At 35.5% G+C, this 18,989-nt stretch overlaps 1 protein-coding gene across 2 annotated transcripts; it reads right to left on the bottom strand.

The window, feature by feature from the left end:
• Positions 1 to 2,648: 2,648 nt before the first annotated feature.
• Positions 2,649 to 18,961, bottom strand: LOC100374758 (3-oxoacyl-[acyl-carrier-protein] synthase, mitochondrial-like). Of its 2 annotated transcripts, XM_085499629.1 has the most exons (12): positions 18,777 to 18,961; positions 16,801 to 16,917; positions 15,039 to 15,103; positions 14,286 to 14,393; positions 13,935 to 14,006; positions 11,387 to 11,473; positions 8,941 to 9,092; positions 8,518 to 8,632; positions 7,858 to 7,924; positions 5,791 to 5,928; positions 5,092 to 5,240; positions 2,649 to 4,198 (listed from the first exon to the last, which is right to left on the bottom strand). In XM_085499629.1, exons 1-12 carry the CDS (start codon positions 18,865 to 18,867, stop codon positions 4,025 to 4,027), a joined length of 1,335 nt encoding a protein of 444 aa, XP_085355755.1. In that variant the 5' UTR covers positions 18,868 to 18,961; the 3' UTR covers positions 2,649 to 4,024. The 2 variants fall into 2 exon arrangements, with proteins under 2 accessions (XP_085355755.1, XP_085355756.1); XM_085499630.1 differs by lacking the exon at positions 11,387 to 11,473.
• Positions 18,962 to 18,989: the final 28 nt, after the last annotated feature.

Here is an 18,989-nt window from a genome sequence, read left to right as displayed (position 1 = left end):
TGTGGAATACTTTATTTTCGCTGGAATTAATTTTCGCTGAAAAGGTATTTTAGGCGCTTTGCTTGGAATTTATTTTCACTGATTTTTGTTGAGATTAATGTAAAATATAGGAAAAAATGTATATTCGCTGGATTTTATTTTCACGGAATCATCCCTTCAGCGAAAATAAATTCCAAGCGAAAATAAAGTATTCTACAGTATTATATATTAGCTCCATGGGTTCAAGGGCATCTGAATAGCAAGGAGTCATGAAGAGCATCCTCTGGAGGTTTGTCCAATACAAGTGATAACACTTGAATTTGTTCCTCTTGATTAAACTGAATTCACATTGTTAGAGTCAATGGGAAGCTACTCACAAACTTGTGCCTGATTGGCTAACTGACCTTGACAACCAACAATCAGACCAATCAGAGACAAGTCATTGTCAATGACACGTCCCCGTTCCGTTCATATTTGAGTGACATATACATGTACATTCAAAGCAGATCATGACCGAAATGCACCTGCATATGTACAACACATTGTGCTAAATCTGAACAAAATCCATCCATGCATGACTGAGATCCAGTTCTGGAATTGTGAAAATACGTGATTTTGATGCATTTTCGGCCTTAAAATGGCCATCATTCCACTATTGTTAAGGTAGCGAGACTATTATTTGTGTTGAAAACTACGATTTTCACATTTATTTATTAATTGATGAAATGCACCATAAACTTTCATATGATAAAGTCAATATAACATAGAATGTCATGTAAGTTGGTTAAAATATAGATTTTCTGAAGGGAAGCAAGGCAGCCTCAGTAGTGTTTTCTAAAATCAACAACACAGGTTTAATCTGTGTGCCTATAAGTTTCAAAGATAAACTCAAGACAAAGCAATGTTAGGATGTGTTATCAGTAGCTATCTGACACACAATGAGTGTTTCCAAACATTTGAGTGGTTTGTCTCCGCCCCTGTTTGTTTCACAGATTAGTCATTTGCATATGAATGTGTCAGACACAAGGTCACACAGCCACTGAAAAAAAATCATTGATTTTGGTGTTTTCATATGCCGAATTTATCCAATTATAGCTATCCCATTCCTTTATTTTTTTGGTTTCCAATAGCCTTACACATTTGGATGTCCCTACACATGGTAAAACAGACCTTGATGGGAAAACAAATTGATTGTGCCGATAAACAAGCTTGAAAATCTTTGCTGTTACTTCATGGACGTTTTCTAGGAGTTTATGTTTTTCAAAATACAAGGTCTTTAACAAAAAATAACGTATACTTATTGTCGTCGGATTAACACCAAATTTTCACAGCTTTAAGGTGACAATGAGAGGAGCTTGAATGTGTCCAGACAAACTATTTCATCGATTATTTACCAACGAGTTGTGGTTTGAGTTGGGGGCAATGCGACTAAAACAGTAATTGAAATTCAGGACACTATTTTTTAAAACGCGTTGCTTAAATAAAACTAACCAGACACATTCAATTTACCAGACTATTGGACAACTAGGAAAAGTGAAAAAAATACTTCTTATCGCCAGCATAAATGCGTAATTATTTTTTTTACAGAAAAAGTAATTTTTCACCTTTGATTGAGTAACGCGTCGTAGATTGCAGATACGGGCATGCAAAATACACTTGTGAAAAGCTTGAAGTCTGGCGATTCTAAAAATATATACTTTCCCGGGTCTATTTGTAGTCATTTAGTCACAATTAGAAGATGAAAACAAGTATGCAAATAATAGTCCCGCTACCTTAAGCAGATCATGAAACAAATGCACATATCTATTTGTGACATGATGTACCATGTGTGTGTGAAGTTTGAACTTGATCAATCCAGACATGTTTTGGATACGGATCCAGAACTGAATTCTTTAACAAAATGGCCTCCAGTCGGCCATTTCGAACTTGATACGAAAAAAAAAAAAGACGTGCATCAAGGTCCTATTATGTTTAATGTATGTACCAAATTTGAACAAAATCCATCCATGCATAACTGAGATACGGGTCCGGAATGGTGAAAATGTGCGATTTCAATGCATTTTCGGCCTTAAAGCGGCCGCCATTTGGCTATCGTTAATGAGATCATGAAACAAATGCACATACATATTTGTGACAAGATGTACCTTGTGTGTGTGAAGTTTGAACTCGATCAATCCAAGCATGTCTCAGATACGGATCCAGAACTGAATTCTTTAAAACAAAATGGCCGCCAGTCGGCCATTTCGAACCCGATCCAAAAAAAAAAAATGACGTGCATCAAGGTCCTATTATGTTTAATGTATGTACCAAATTTGAACAAAATCCGTCCATGTATAACTGAGATCCGGGTCCGGAATGATGAAAATGTGCGATTTTGATGCATTTTCAGCCTTAAAATGGCCGCTATTCGGCTATCGTTAATCAGATCATGAAAAAAATGCATGTGCATATGTCCCATATAATGTGTGATGTATGAGTGAAGTTTGAACTTAATCGGTCCATGCATGTTCGAGATACAGGTGATCACGGACGCACGGACGGACGCACACAGGGCAAAACATAAGTCCCCGTTTTCGGACTGCGTCCGAACGGGGACTAAAAAGCTTGTTTGTTGACAAATTAATGTCTGAAAACAAATAGTTTAACAAATTTGTCAATACAATGACAGGCATAATTAAAACAAAATAGTTTTATTAACATTTTTATGGAATCTCACAAAGTACAATAATGTTTTGTGTTTCGTAAAATAATACATAGTATAATAGTATAACCAGTTTAGGAAATTTAAGATTTAAATTACGTCCTCTATAGTGCTGAAACATTTATATGTAATAAATGATTGACACAAAGGTCATTCAAAGCATTGATTATGATGATTGTTTTCAAGAAATTATTTTCCATATTCTAGATGACTAATATCTACCCAAACAAAACAAATGCAGTTGTTGATTTAAACAAGGTTTTCACCCATATATATATATATATATATATACCTAGAGGGTGTTACTTAAAAGAAATTGTGTATTCTGCTTCAACTAAAACTGTATTATTTATAGTTTATAATATTTTGAAAATTTACAATAATGACAATAATAACACCCCCAACCACCACAAAAAATCAGGAGTACCAGTACTCGCTTTTCAATGGATAGGTGAGCAGAACAAAGAATTTGTTTTTCCTCTCCCAGAGACAAGTACGATTGTTTTTGTCCATTTATGAACGTCATAGATGCTTTATTTCAACTGGTCACTGATGTTCAACATTCCTCATCTGTTGATAAGTTTGATAATTATTTTTGATTTGAATAGACTTGTGGAAAGTGGCACTAGTTGACATCAGCGGAAACCCATTCACAACAATAAAGTACTGATAGTTTATTGCCTGAAACAGTTATGTTATACTATGTCTATATTTATACAATCATGGATTTATAAGAAAAGGGCATGCAACTTTCATAACCATTAATGGTGATAATGATAAAGATCTCACAAGAATTGAATTCTCAACCTTTGTGAGCATCTGAAAGTGACACGGCCCGCATGAACATAGGAACCCAGTAGACTAATAAAAGCACGTAATTGACACTTTGCAAATAAGCAAGTACCATAAAATCTGTATTATTAGTCGCATCCCTAATATAAGTCGCCCCATTCTTTTAGAATAATTGAGAACCAAAAATTCATCATTTCTCATATGTGTAGGTGCTCTAATAGAAGCCGCATCCCGTCTATTGCGTACCATTTTAGTAGAAGCCGCAGTTTCTAATACAGATTTTACAGTACACTAGAAAAACAGGCCGAGGCGAACACTCATGTCATTCATTCCCATTAGTATTTTGAAAAATGTATGTTTGTGTTATGATTTTGTGATCATATCAGAATTTTTTCGACATTTCAAATTTGCAGGAGATCTTTAACACATACTACATCACTTTCATACCCTCATTTTATAAATCAATGATATATATAATATTTATAAATATAAATTCCACTTTTATGTATGCGATGTTGGATAAGCCATCACATATTATGCTGTCAGAAGATATCAAACACTCCCAATACATAGAGATGCATTGGTTCCTCCAAATCCAAAGCTATTTGTGATTCCAATTCTTTTGTCACCAGAGGGCGGTGTCCATTTCTGGGACTGACATGGTACGTAGTTCAAGTCAAACTCTTCAGTCACTTCTGTTAGATTGACAGTTGGTGGAATTATACCCTGGAAAAAACAAACAAATTTGGGCTTATAGATTGAAAATATAATGAAAAAGTATAATAGAACTCATTGTTTTGTTGGAATATTTGGAAATGTCAAACCTTTGTAATAAATCCAGGATAAAACTACATATACCATACTTTCCTGGACATAAGCCAATTTCAGACCATGAAACCTGGTCACTGGACATTGTTTTACCTTTCTGAATAATAATCATTTCCATAACTACCATGGGGTGTGATCGGGTAAGCTATGCTATGACCTGTTGACACTGTGAAAGGTTTTAAATATTTCCTCCACACTCAGTTTACCTATCAAAAACTAGGATACTCCAATTAAAAAAAAAAATGTGGCTGCTTTTTTGGAGAAATCAGTGCTAACAGATCATATTTTAACATTGCAGTAATTTAAAAGTGTTAAAAAAATGCAATCATCAATATTTGGAAATTTGAATTGTGTCAGTAGGCACAACATTCCGTTTGGTTATTAACAGATCTAGACTTGACCTGTTATCCCATGTTATGCTTGTATGAATGTAAATATAGGACAAACCATGGTCATTATGTTATGTTGTATTGGCGTCAAGACATCGCGCAAGATTTGACAAACGCAAAAGAAATTTTGCGATATTTCCATGTTCAATAATATTGCTACGCAGATATTCATGCTATGTTCCTTTCTGAAAGATCAGAACTATTGAAAGAAATTTAACATAGGTTCAAAATCTAATCATTCTAATTTTAGTCTCAGATGTGTGCCATGCACATTTTTTATTACTCAAGATCTTGAAATGAACGGAAAATCTATGATTAAATTAATCATGTGAAGTGGACATGCATATATGATGAGCATAAAACATATAAAATAATTTCAGAATAACAGTATGAATAATTTACCGTATGACAAGCCATGATAGTAAATACAGATTCCAGGGCACCAGCAGCCCCCAGTAGATGACCAGTTGCACCTTTGGTGGATGATACTGCAATGTTGTTACTATGGTTACCAAATACAGCTTTTATTGCACGGTTTTCAGTCGCATCTCCTGAAATATAAGTAGAAGTGACCAGATAGCAATGTCACATGGTTGTAACTTACGACACATTTATAAAGTTACAGTGCTATACATGTTTTTAGACAAAAGTATAAATCAGATCTGGTAGAGAAGGGTTATGGATCACCCTGGAGAACTATTTACCTTTTAGGGGAACTCACTGCTCTTCTGGAAAACATTTGCAAAAGCTACTCTAAAACCATTCATTTTCACTATTTTGATGTTTTGAGCAATTTCACTGCATTTGAAATTTACAAACATGACAGGGAAATAACAAGTTCTATCGTTATGCTACATGTTCACATTTGCGTTAGGAAAATGTACTTATCAGCAAAAAAAGTGAAAATTAAAAACCAGCAAATAATTAAAAGGCGGTGGTTGTCGTGATGCCTCCTGTTTGATATGGGACTCATAGCAATGTACACAACGTGTGTAAAATACATTGTTTATATAAAATTCGAACACACGCTGCGCAACGACGACCATTCTTAATACATTTTCAGTAATGCCCATATGGACATAAAATACTACACTAGCTCACCTATAGGGGTAGACGTTGCATGCGCATTAACATACGTCACATCGTTTGACGATATTCTAGCGTCTTTTATTGCAGCAGTCATACAACGGATTGCACCATCACCATCTTCACGAGGTGCAGTCATGTGACTTGCATCCCCTATCCCCATGGAAAAAAAACCAGGAAAATAAATGAAAATGAATATTTTAGTTTTCAATGTAGAGAGATAAGAAGAACATGTGATTAGCATTTTCACAATAATAGGTAACTTAAATTAAAAAAAAAAACAAAAAAAAAACAGTTTTTCTGCCAGGTGAAACACTAGTGTGACTTCTGTAAACCACTTCAATTTTCATGTAACAAACCAAATTTTGGCATCAGTGAAAATCAGAAATTTTGTAGCATTGAAAATTTCTGTCCTACTTTATGGAAGCGAGACATGGAAAATTAATGAAATTGACAACAAGAGACTGGACACATTTCAAACAAGTCATTGAAAATGACACAGTCCTCGTTAAGTTCTCTTTGTGCTCGTCATATTAAAGCGGAGAGGTTGTTGCGAGCGTGTCCTTGAAACTTGAGTTCCAAGTGGGGTATACAACAGATTGTTTATTTACATCAAAACACGTGTTTCGTGTCATAGTAATATGGCCAAAATAAAAACAGCCGTTATTCAGCCATCTTTGATCTGATTATGAAACACACTGATATGTATGATGTATGTGCCAAATATGAATGAAAATGGTACATAAATTGTGGAAATATAGTAGTAAGGCCAAAAAGTCAGATGGCTGTCAATCGGCCATCCTTGACCAGATTTTGAAACAAATTGTCATGGACATGCATCCTAACATGTATAAAGTACATGTATGTGCCAAATTTGAATGAAAACTGACAGAGCACGTCCAAGACACCGCATAAAAAAACAAAAACAAGATGCCTGCCAATCGACCATCTTTGATCCAATTTCGAAATAAATCGTCATGGACATGTATTCTAACATGTATAATCTATGTACCAAGTTTGAATGACAACTGACAAAGCATGTCCAAAATACAACATTTTCAAAAAACAAGATGGCTGCCAGTCGGCCATTTTGAATCGAATTGCTAAACCACTGCATGTGCATATGTCCCACATAAAGTACTAGGCACATGCAAAGAATGAACGGAATCGGTCCAAGGGATTCTGAGATATGACTCCGGACGAACACACGGATGCACGGACGGACGGAGACCGAATTATAAGTCCCCGTTTTCGGACTTCGTCTGAACAGGGACTAATAAAATGAGGTAGACACTTAAAATCAAATGGCATATGTTGTATCCAATAGTGACGTGCTTAAGAAAACATGAAACGAATTGGTAATTAAGTCAAATGCAGGAGATGGAAATGAATTGGCTACATGCTAAGAATGGAGGATAATTGTCATTGCATGCCTAGTAGAAGAAAAGTAGGGTGCCCTAAAAGAACATGGAGACAAATGGTAGAGAGGCTGGATATCATGGAATGTGGTCAATTGCCAAAGTGCACTGGGGAGAGAACCTTCTAGCCATACATATATTGATAAATAGAAAATTTCATTTCTGTTAGAGACACAGAGAGTTAGTGACTTTCAGAAAATTTCTTCATGAATGTCATGAAATCCTTAAATTGCAGCTAAAATTGATCAGTGTACAGTATTTTGGTATGAATGAAATGCAAGTGGTAATAGTACTTAGTTTGCCACAGAAACTCTGTGTGACCATCGTCTTCACAATAGCATTATGACAATGCACTATCCTGGTGACAACCAGGCCTGGTTGATTCACACAAGCACCTGGTGAACCCTTAATCAAGTTTACCCCAGTTAGTCACACCCACTGATGAAAGATTTTCAGACTGTGACACTGGCCTCTACATTGAGTCAGTATGCCGGTAAGATTTGAACTTAGGATCTACCGATCATGTGTCTGGTACAACAACTGCTATATTACTGATTATTACCGACTGGTAACTACTCACAGATATGATTGGTACTGCACACGTAGATGTGATTATTTATATGTAACCTTGTAGCAAGAAGAAAGATAAGACTACAACACTCACCTGAGAGACCATAACCAAGGATCTCTGCAAGCACTGTAGCACCTCTATTAATGGCATGATTGTATTCCTAGCAATGAAATAACAGTTCTGGAAATGTAAACAACTCAAACAGTATGATGATAACCACCAACAACAGAGGGTGCTATGCACACCACATGTTGGCACTTACTGGTTTTCCGCCTCAAGTGTCATGGCACACCAAGCTAATAATGGTCCCAGCATTCTGATTGGTCCATCACATTCTCATTATTTGTTCTATTTTCCTTGGTTACCTGACGTAAGCGCTTACATGCGTTATGCAAATAAAACTTTCCTTCTGTTCTCACTTTGCACACTAATATTGAGAAATGCCGGAACCACCTCAAATATTGAATCTCAGCAGGCAGACTGAATTGGCATGGCGTTATTGCAGTTAAACAGACTTGTTTATGGAAAACGAAAATTAGAATGATTTTAAAACAATCTCACTGAGTCACACGAATCCAGGGCAAGGACGCCGAGAACCAGAAAATTGTGGGCACTATGCACACCACACGAGGGCGCTATAAACACTAAATGAAAGCATTATAAATACATGATCACTATGAACACCATGTGAGGGTGCTATAAATGCAGCAGGGTGCACACATGCATGCAAGCAAAGAAATCAGGATAACTTACTTCTAGTATTACTATAGCTGCTCCTTCAGCCAACACAAAACCATCCCTCTCAGGATGGAAAGGTCTAGAAGCTTTCTCTGGATGATCATTAAACTTGGTACTTAAAGCTCTAACTCTGAAATACATAACACGAAACATAGTGAAATTGCATTGCATTATAAACAATAATGTAACTATAAGTTTCAAATAACGGCTGATTGAAACATTTACTTTGAATGAAGTAGAGGTTTCAGATCAAAATTTTTGTGCAACTGTATAATGTATGTATTTATAGTATTTCTTTGTTAATTTGTACCAAATAATTTTTCATTACAGGTTGCAAAATGTAAAAGAACTCTGCTAATGCTAAAGAGCAACATGTTGTCCCCCCCTAGGCAGCCTATTTTTATGTTTTAATGTACTAAACCAAAATAGAGGCCTAACCTGCAGAATCCTGCTAAAGCTAGGGGGTTCACTGTGGCTTCAGTCCCCCCAGCTACCATGATATCAGCATCTCCATTTCTTATAAATCTCATAGCATCTCCAATTGCATGGCAACCTGTAGTGCAAGCGGTTGAAACGGCATGGTTTGGACCCTGTGAGTGATGAAACAAGAAAGCATTGCTGATTTGATCAATAGTGTGATGTTGTGAACAACTTCATCTGATTGGTCAGAAATTGTCTACCCCAGACCATTCGTCCCGGTGTTATCGCTATCGCCACACGAGACTCCAGCTTGTCTCCTATACAATTTTCCTTTCGCCCACTTAATTTTAATATTCATATGACCTTTGCACTGACATCGATAGCCAATCGCATTCGACCGCGGACGTCACTCTAAATAAACAACTGAATAAATTAATATACCATATTTGGAAGATAGCGGGTAAATTCAACGTTGTTGGTGTGTTCCTTCGGGTTCCGAAGTCGCACGAAACGAGTTCATGTTCCGTTATCTTTCGCAAGTAAAACAGGTCGATATGTATTAAACATGGCATTTGTTTTCTTGTTTTAACCTCCTTATTACGCAAGCTTCCGTCGAAGTGGTGTTTTTTTCGACGATTTGTGGCATGTTGCAAAACGAACGAAACATTGCGGCATTCTTAGCGGTGGATAAGGGATCGACTATGTCGTCACATTTATGTCTCGTTTGAAAGAGAATAAACAACCGCTCAGAAAAAATATGTTGCTAATATTTAAGTGCGGTGCCTTGAAATCGCCTGCCCGACGTCCAAATTTCAAAAGGATGTTCGATTTGCAATGACGACCGTTCATATGTACTAGGCGACGTTACTAATTACTACTAGGGTCGGTGTTTGCATTAAGAATTATAGAACAAAAGATCAGCAAAGCGGTGATTTTGTCGGCGATTTTGTCAAAGGGAATATTGATAAAATGTTGCAAAACAGAATCGCGAGTTGGGTGAAAAATTGCGCCGGCGGCATTCTCAGCGATGGCGACACCCGAGAAACACCGTGTCACGGTGCATTCGTGCATCAGTACACCGAAGAAATACATACATATTGTTGCGGACGACTATTGTAGACTGTGTTCGTGTAGTCTTCGAGTTTGTGGACAGTTAAAGTCGTGTGTGAATTTATTCAAGCCAGGAAAAGCAGGAGGGATAACTTATGGAAATCGTCTTTCCAATTTGATCCAGTGCGACGTTGTGAAAGGAGCGACTCTGTCGTCTCATCTATGTCTAGTTTGTAAGAGAAAGATTGATAGCGCAGAAAAATCCGCCAATAATGTAAAACAGTGGCGTGAAATTGTCAGTCATTCTAATATCTCCCAACCTGTGAACGAAAGTGTTAAGCGTGCTGCCTTGAAATCGCCTGCCAAAACTAAAATGGCGCGTGTCACGTGACTTTGTTTACTAAAGATAGCGTGGGCGTTTGATTGACACTCAACTCATTAGTATTCCACCAATCACAGCTACATCTACTTTCTGGATGTGCGCAGTCAAATTGTATAGGAGACAAGCTGGAGTCTCGTGTGGCGATAGCGATAACACCGGGACGAATGGTCTGGGGTAGAAATTGTCATGTGCCACGTTAATATAATTTAGCTCATCTCCTGCATACTTTGCACATGATCCTTCATTCACATATTTTGTGGTGTTTAGTAACACAGTTACAAAGAGACGGTGTTGTTATATAATGCACAATGTTTTATTTTTATTCATCACTCATATCCAAAGAGCCCAACTACAGGAGCCTCTTTCTGAGTTCACCTGAAATGCCATTCTCCTTCCCAGAGTTCCTTGCGACCAGTACACCAAAAATATCTCTGCCACCACACACCACCATTTTGTGGTGTAACACCACAAGACTTTTATTACGCCAATTATTTGCATATTTTTGTTATTAGAGGGATCTTGTATTGATAAAAGCTTTAAAATATTTCATCGATAGTAGATAATAATTTTGTCGTAAACGTACTGTAAATAGTTATAATTTACAAAAAAAAAAATAATTTCATTGCAGAATAACTGTTACTAAGGTATTACTCAATTCATCAAACTGGCCATCCTGTCGATTGCCAGGTGAAAAAATATAAACAAACGAAAAGCAAATTGTAGTAATGACGACGTCCTACTGCAACATCATTTGTGCTATGGAAAGTAAAAAATGAGCTTTTCACTTTGAAAACAGAATTTACAAAAAACATATACGCTTTCATCTGGTTCGAAAACCAAACACCTGAATGGCAATGCTTTGGTGGGCGTCTTTGAAAGAGAGTACCACTGTGGTGCATCGACCAATCAACGACGAGCACAAGATCGTGTGGTGGCAGAAATATATTCGTAGAAATAGAACTCTGCACGAGAGATTGCTGAAAGGCCTCTCCCATAGAGACTTGTGAAAATGGTCTATACATTAAGGTTTACCTTCAACTTATGCCTGATACTAATATGCCCAGCTGCCATGTTTACCAGTATTCGTGGGATAAAATATGGACTAACTTTGTTATAAGCCTGCATAGAAACAATAAAATATGGACTAACTTTGTTATAAGCCTGCATAGAAACAATAAAATATGGACTAACTTTGTTATAAGCCTACATAGAAACAATAAAATATGGACTAACTTTGTTATAAGCCTGCATAGAAACAATAAAATATGGACTAACTTTGTTATAAGCCTGCATAGAAACAATAAAATATGGACTAACTTTGTTATAAGCCTGCATAGAAACAATAAAATATGGACTAACTTTGTTATAAGCCTACATAGAAACAATAAAATATGGACTAACTTTGTTATAAGCCTGCATAGAAACAATAAAATATGGACTAACTTTGTTATAAGCCTGCATAGAAACAATAAAATATGGACTAACTTTGTTATAAGCCTGCATAGAAACAATAAAATATGGACTAACTTTGTTATAAGCCTGCATAGAAACAATAAAATATGGACTAACTTTGTTATAAGCCTGCATAGAAACAATAAAATATGGACTAACTTTGTTATAAGCCTGCATAGAAACAATAAAATATGGACTAACTTTGTTATAAGCCTGCATAGAAACAATAAAATATGGACTAACTTTGTTATAAGCCTGCATAGAAACAATAAAATATGGACTAACTTTGTTATAAGCCTGCATAGAAACAATAAAATATGGACTAACTTTGTTATAAGCCTGCATAGAAACAATAAAATATGGACTAACTTTGTTATAAGCCTGCATAGAAACAATAAAATATGGACTAACTTTGTTATAAGCCTGCATAGAAACAATAAAATATGGACTAACTTTGTTATAAGCCTGCATAGAAACAATAAAATATGGACTAACTTTGTTATAAGCCTACATAGAAACAATAAAATATGGACTAACTTTGTTATAAGCCTGCATAGAAACAATAAAATATGGACTAACTTTGTTATAAGCCTACATAGAAACAATAAAATATGGACTATCTTTGTTATAAGCCTGCATAGAAACAATAAAATATGGACTAACTTTGTTATAAGCCTACATAGAAACAATAAAATATGGACTAACTTTGTTATAAGCCTGCATAGAAACAATAAAATATGGACTAACTTTGTTATAAGCCTGCATAGAAACAATAAAATATGGACTAACTTTGTTATAAGCCTGCATAGAAACAATAAAATATGGACTAACTTTGTTATAAGCCTGCATAGAAACAATAAAATATGGACTAACTTTGTTATAAGCCTGCATAGAAACAATAAAATATGGACTAACTTTGTTATAAGCCTACATAGAAACAATAAAATATGGACTAACTTTGTTATAAGCCTGCATAGAAACAATAAAATATGGACTAACTTTGTTATAAGCCTGCATAGAAACAATAAAATATGGACTAACTTTGTTATAAGCCTGCATAGAAACAATAAAATATGGACTAACTTTGTTATAAGCCTGCATAGAAACAATAAAATATGGACTAACTTTGTTATAAGCCTGCATAGAAACAATAAAATATGGACTAACTTTGTTATAAGCCTGCATAGAAACAATAAAATATGGACTAACTTTGTTATAAGCCTGCATAGAAACAATAAAATATGGACTAACTTTGTTATAAGCCTGCATAGAAACAATAAAATATGGACTAACTTTGTTATAAGCCTGCATAGAAACAATAAAATATGTTAGACCTCCAACAAAAATGAGATCTGTTTGTTTCTTGTCTGGCCGACCTGCTTGTCAGTTCCAAAGGATACGTTTGGAATGTGCACAATATCTTACTCACATATGTGCAGATTGACACTGATGATGTTTTTATAAAAAGAATAGTAAACCGCTTTTAAATTTGTGAGACTCAATGCACATGCAGCAACATGCTGCGTGTTGTGTCCCATGATTTCCTTTGTTTTTATACCAGGGGTTTTTCTAGAAAAAAAACTGCAAGAGGGAGCACTGCAATTCAGCGGCGCCACCAAGTGGGGGATATAGGGTTCTCCCTACCAGGGTGTGGAGTTTTTGATAATTCTAAGTTAAAATGGAGCATTCTATGGCTTCCTTGGGGCCAAAATTACTATCAGACAGGTCACAGTGGAAGACGCTTGTTTCAAAAATCCCTGTATACTTACTTTGTTTATAAAATTACCAATTAACAAATCCCAACTGTAGCAAGATATTTTTTAAAATCACTATATGAATGTACCCAGGGTATGATTTCCTGTTGCGTCAATGATGTGCCTGAAAATTTGCGCTACTACAGTTGTAGTTGTATTGCAGCAAATCTTTGTGCACAGTGGCACCTCATATCAGATTAGAAGGCACACTGGGTGACACATAATTTTCTTAATTATTATTTTTTGCTTGGAATGAATACATGACAACATAATGTTATTACGATACTCACAATGGTATCTACTAGAGCACAGAATCACCACTGTTTTGCTGTGTTGACCTTATATGGAAACTAAATGCCACATAGCAGACATACCTTATCACGTAACGTAATTCCAGAGTTCACAATATCATTTAAACCGACCATACCCATGCCTACAGCTACACCCTACAAGAAAATAAATATTGTTTCTTTGAATTTTCAGACAAAAGAAGTTTTATTTCATGACTATGAAACTTGCTAGCACACACGTTGTATGACAGTATAAATAAGAAGGTTTGGGCTGAATTGAAAATGAAAAGACATTTTTCTCTCAATATAATAAAATCTATGCCAATTAGTATTTTCAAAAAACGATGCCTTGATATTGGCAGCCATATTGTAGCGGGTGCTTGTGAATATAGGACATGACAAAATAAACAAACACATAAAAAAGAATAAATTTACCGTTTTGTTCTGATCATTATTGTTAGTAGGTTTCCATTTGGCATGATTAAGGGCTTCCTCGGTGGCAGCTAGTGCAAACACTGTGGCCTCTGACATGGTTCTCTGTTCCTAAAAAACACAGACACATACAAAAATTGGAATTAATAAAAAAAAAAATCAATCCTAAACATGTTTTACATTATATGTTTACAATTGCCATCTGATAAACTGAAAAACATTTTCATTTCGTGGAACAAAATTCAACAGTCAGTGTAAATCAGGAAATTTTGTAGCATAACATTTTTCACAGGGTTCCTACCATCTTCACCAGCCAAGGTTCATTTGTTCACTTTTTGCCTTGACACAATAAAACATAAGGCACATACTCTAATGAGTTGCCATGGTAAACAGAACACAAAGTCATGTGTTATGACGCATATGCATAGAGAATTGAATGTGAGATCTGTGGTGTGTGGCCCAATAAATTGGCAGACGACAGGTTTAAAGTGCAAGGAATGTTTACTCATATTATAACTAACAGAACTCACAACTGATGGCGGGAATATGGCCATGTAAACTATGATATACGTTTATACTATTAATGTTCAGACACAACAAGGTCACATGTTTTAGTCAGTTGAGCTATTATGTGATATGTGATGATATACGGGTGATAAACTTCAAATTTCAAAATTTGTGAATAAAAAAGTCAGGAGAGAATATTCAATGTCCAGAAATATCGCTTGAAATTCAAAAAAATAAATTAAAACTTACTGATGTGGAAACATATTTTGTCGCCATGAATTCTCCTTCACAATCACCTCTAGGAACATAACCAACTGAAAGAATAGAACATACAGTGTGTGTTACAGACATTTCAACAAAACTTTGAACAAAAATAAACATAGTCATTGTGCCAGTTGATTGAGGTTTGTTTATTCGGGAAATGCAGAGGAATTATATACTGTAACAATAAGGCCGGACAAAAAATATTCTTTGTTCATTGGAGCTGCTTGAATTTTTAACTTTTAATTAATTAATTTCATATTTGTGCCAAAAAATAACTTGACTGTTGACGGCACTGCAGTGCAAGCAGTGCGACCTCAGGCCAAGTGTTGTCTATTCATCTTCTCAACCGTGTTTATAGCAGTTGTACACTGCTGATGATTGTCTGCTCTAATGTTTTCAATTTTTTTGAAGTTTCTGACTTTTGTACATCATTTAAAGAACTTTCACGTTAAAGTATAAATGTTAAATTTTTTTGGCCAAAAAGACGAAACAAATTGACATGTAATTAATATACCGTACTTCCCTGAGTATAAGCCCAGGGGCCTGAACATGTAAAATCAGGAAAATAAGGGGCTTATACTCGAGGACCACCTCAGAAAAGATAATTTTTTGGGGGGTTAAAAATTGTAACCCTCTTCCCAACCTCGAAAAATCATCAAAATTACATTTTTCGTTCACAGAGCCGGTCACGGAGAAATATTACGTCTTTTTGATTTCCACAACACTTTTTACAATGAAGAAACAAATATGTTCATAAAAATACACACATTTTATTACAATATGGTTTACAATACTATCTGAATTTAGGGTGCAAAAATGGGTAGGGTCTGTGGGAAAACTGTTGAAGGCAAGATCTTTATCATTATCTTCGTTGTGGAATGTTTTTGATCACTCGCACACTCTCGATACAAATTTACGCCATGGTGTTTTTCATCATGATTTGACCTGAACAACTTCCTATGACTTAAAAGGTCATGTCTTTCGTTAACAAAATGGTGTGTCATACAGATGAAATTTTCCGATTATTGACGTAATTGAAGTAATTTTTTCAAAGCAATGCGGCAGTGAAATACCGCGATGTTAAAATGCGATCTGATTTTGACAAAAGACGGTGATTTCTTTCCTAAAGCTGTTGATTCGCAATTTTCGAAAAGTAAACTGAGGGTGGAGGAAGTATTTAAACGTTTCACAGTCGCCAACAAGTCATGTCGAAGAATAGTTTGCTTGTTCACATCCCATTCACGAAGGTCTCAATGGACACGATTATTCGGAAAAGTAAAATGATGTTCAATGACTATTTTTGGCGTTTCTAAAATCACTACTCAAAAAGAATATGGATTAATTACTTCAGTATTGCAACATTGGGATTCATCGTGAGTAAATAACAGAATAGAAAAGGTGCGAACCATGTTCGCCGGCCAAATTAATTGAGTTTTCTCGTAAAAGCAGGAACCAAACTACCGTACCAATCATGATTATTATGCAATGAAATACACTTTTACTTGCATATTTTAATAAATGTCATCGACGCCCGGTAAAAACCCCTGGGCCTATACTCGGGGATGCCCTCAACTTGTTAAATGTCTAAAAACAGAGGATGGGCTTATATTCAGGGAGGGGCTTATACTCAGGGATGGGCTTATACTCAGGGATGGGCTTATACTCGGGTAAGTACGGTATATTAATTCAGTCAGAGTATATCTGAAATATGACAATGTGAGATGGTATAATGTAAAACATAACCTACCTACTTTTGAGGGTATTTTGTCGTATTCTGGACCTTTCACAATAGTGATGCCACAGTCACCATTGACCAGTCTCTGCCATACATAGTGAGAGCCAACACCAAGTGGACATAGAACACCTGTGGAAGTTATTTATATAGATATGTTACGATCTATATGCATTGCTTTAAAGAACTTAATTGGATGTGTGAAATAACCTTTTCATCACCAGTTCTGTCTTTTCATCACAAATTCACAAAACAGTCCTGTTTATAGTCTGCACTTTCCTTCAGAAGATTAATGTTTTGAGAAAATAAAATAAAAATTGACTCAAATTTTGTCTGTTGGCCCCAAAATTATGATTCATTTCCAAAAATATTGAAGAATAGTAGGAAAAAAGTACAGAATAATTTGGGCGAGAAAGTCTGGTGGTGAAAAGGTTAAAGCGAGGGAGTCGTCACCTGCGCATGCGTCAGATGGCCATAGCTTGTCATAGTTTATAAACAAGCGTCTACCCATGAGCCTTTGCATTTTTAGTGTGTGTTGTTATCTTCACTTGGGACTCAATTCTTGCGTGTATGCTGGTGACAACCTTCTCGCTTTAATGAAGACCATGAATTAATAAAGTTTAAAATCTGCTCGTTAGTAGCATATTTAACTCTAAAACACAATTTATAATATATTGTATATATTTAATCTGACTTTTTGCTTCTCTCTGTAGTAAAATTGTCATGTACTCATAGTACACAGTTTTACAATTTAGCAACATATACTGTAAACCACTTTAATTTTGAAATGGACAAATTTACACAGATTTTATTAGTGAAAACCGCTACTGTAGCAGTAACAATTGCTCTGGGGTCTTACGTACGAGCTGTCAGTTATCACTTCGGAAAGCTCCTTTAAGGTAGAAGCCTAGTCATAATTTTTGACGAAATTGGTCATAAATCGCATGACAATGTTCATTAGTTTATTATGTACAATCATGAAGCTAATGTCTCATGTTACAATGAAATAGCATTATTTTGTGTGTTACAGTTATGCTTTTTGAGAAACATGTCCTAATATTTCTTAAAAATTGCTATTTTTAGAACAATTCCATAGAACACAATGTTAAAGAAAAATTGCATTTTTTGACACTTTTTAAACCCAGATTTTTAAATAATTCAGAACAACAAAAAGTACTCCATCATTAACAATATATGTTTTTTTTCAGCCTATGTCACCAGGCTAGATTTTGAGATATTGCATAATATTTCTGCCATAGGAAACTGTAGTAAAAGTGTTATAATAGTGTCAAAATGGTGACTTTCCACTAAAATACAACCATCAATTTCTCAAAAAAAAGGCTGGTGACCCCCAAATTTGTTTAGGTCAATATCCTTATATTGCCTTGGAGTACAATTTATTACAAAATGAATAAATTCTGGGTTTTTTTAATTTATGAGTATTCTTCTACCTTAAACTAACTTTTATTTTACTCTTGTGACCAAACTGTTTAGAATGCATTGTTAAAAATTCCAACAGCTGATGCTCTTCTATATGCACCTCAGAATATAGAATACGACCTGTGACTCGTTCATCTACTGAATCATGCAAGATCTTGTCAATAACGAAAAATTATCTATCATACATCATGTTTCAGATAAACATCGAGACAAAAAGTCCATTGGCTAACAACAACCATATGATTTGATCGAATAATTGGTTGAATGAGAATTACATGCAATGTTTAGATCGACCCTAAACCCACAAAAATAATGCTCTTGGACGGGCGCAGTTTGATATGTCCAGTGACCCAAAGAAAAACAAAATAGCGCATTTTCTATAAAATTACACGACTTTCTAAATTTTGATTAGTATCACGTCCCCCAATCTTGTGATAATATATTTCGTTTTCTAGACAAAAACATTAATCAATTAAAAACCAAAAGAAATGCGATCAATCAACGCATGCTTTGATCACTGCATCCCGATGATGATGTTGACGAACTCTTACCGAGACCGGTTACTGCCACCCTTCTCCTCGAATCTTGGGAATAACGTCTTATGTGAATATGTGAAAACATCAACAAAGTTCTCAACTTCATCTTGACAAAAAATCAAAGCGATAATATACAACTAGACTATATTGTTGAAAACAATTCCCGTGTCCTCATCAAAACAAAACATTATTTTAAGACCGCCGCCATGGTACATCAGTCACCGTTTT

The sequence above is a fragment of the Saccoglossus kowalevskii genome, chromosome 5, assembly GCF_978046115.1.
Source record: "Saccoglossus kowalevskii chromosome 5, keSacKowa6.1, whole genome shotgun sequence".
NCBI lineage: Eukaryota > Metazoa > Hemichordata > Enteropneusta > Harrimaniidae > Saccoglossus > Saccoglossus kowalevskii.
Note: the sequence above shows the minus strand (reverse complement) of the source record. Positions and strands in the feature narration are given on the sequence as shown.

Coding starts and splice junctions, on each gene's coding strand:
- LOC100374758 (XM_085499629.1), bottom strand. CDS start 18,867: ATGAAGTTGAGAACTTTGTTGATGTTTTCACATATTCACATAAGACGT. Junction 8,633..8,940: donor GCTTTAGCAGGATTCTGCAG/GTTAGGCCTCTA, acceptor TATGTATTTCAG/AGTTAGAGCTTTAAGTACCA. Junction 5,929..7,857: donor CCTTGGTTATGGTCTCTCAG/GTGAGTGTTGTA, acceptor CCATGGGGATAG/GGGATGCAAGTCACATGACT.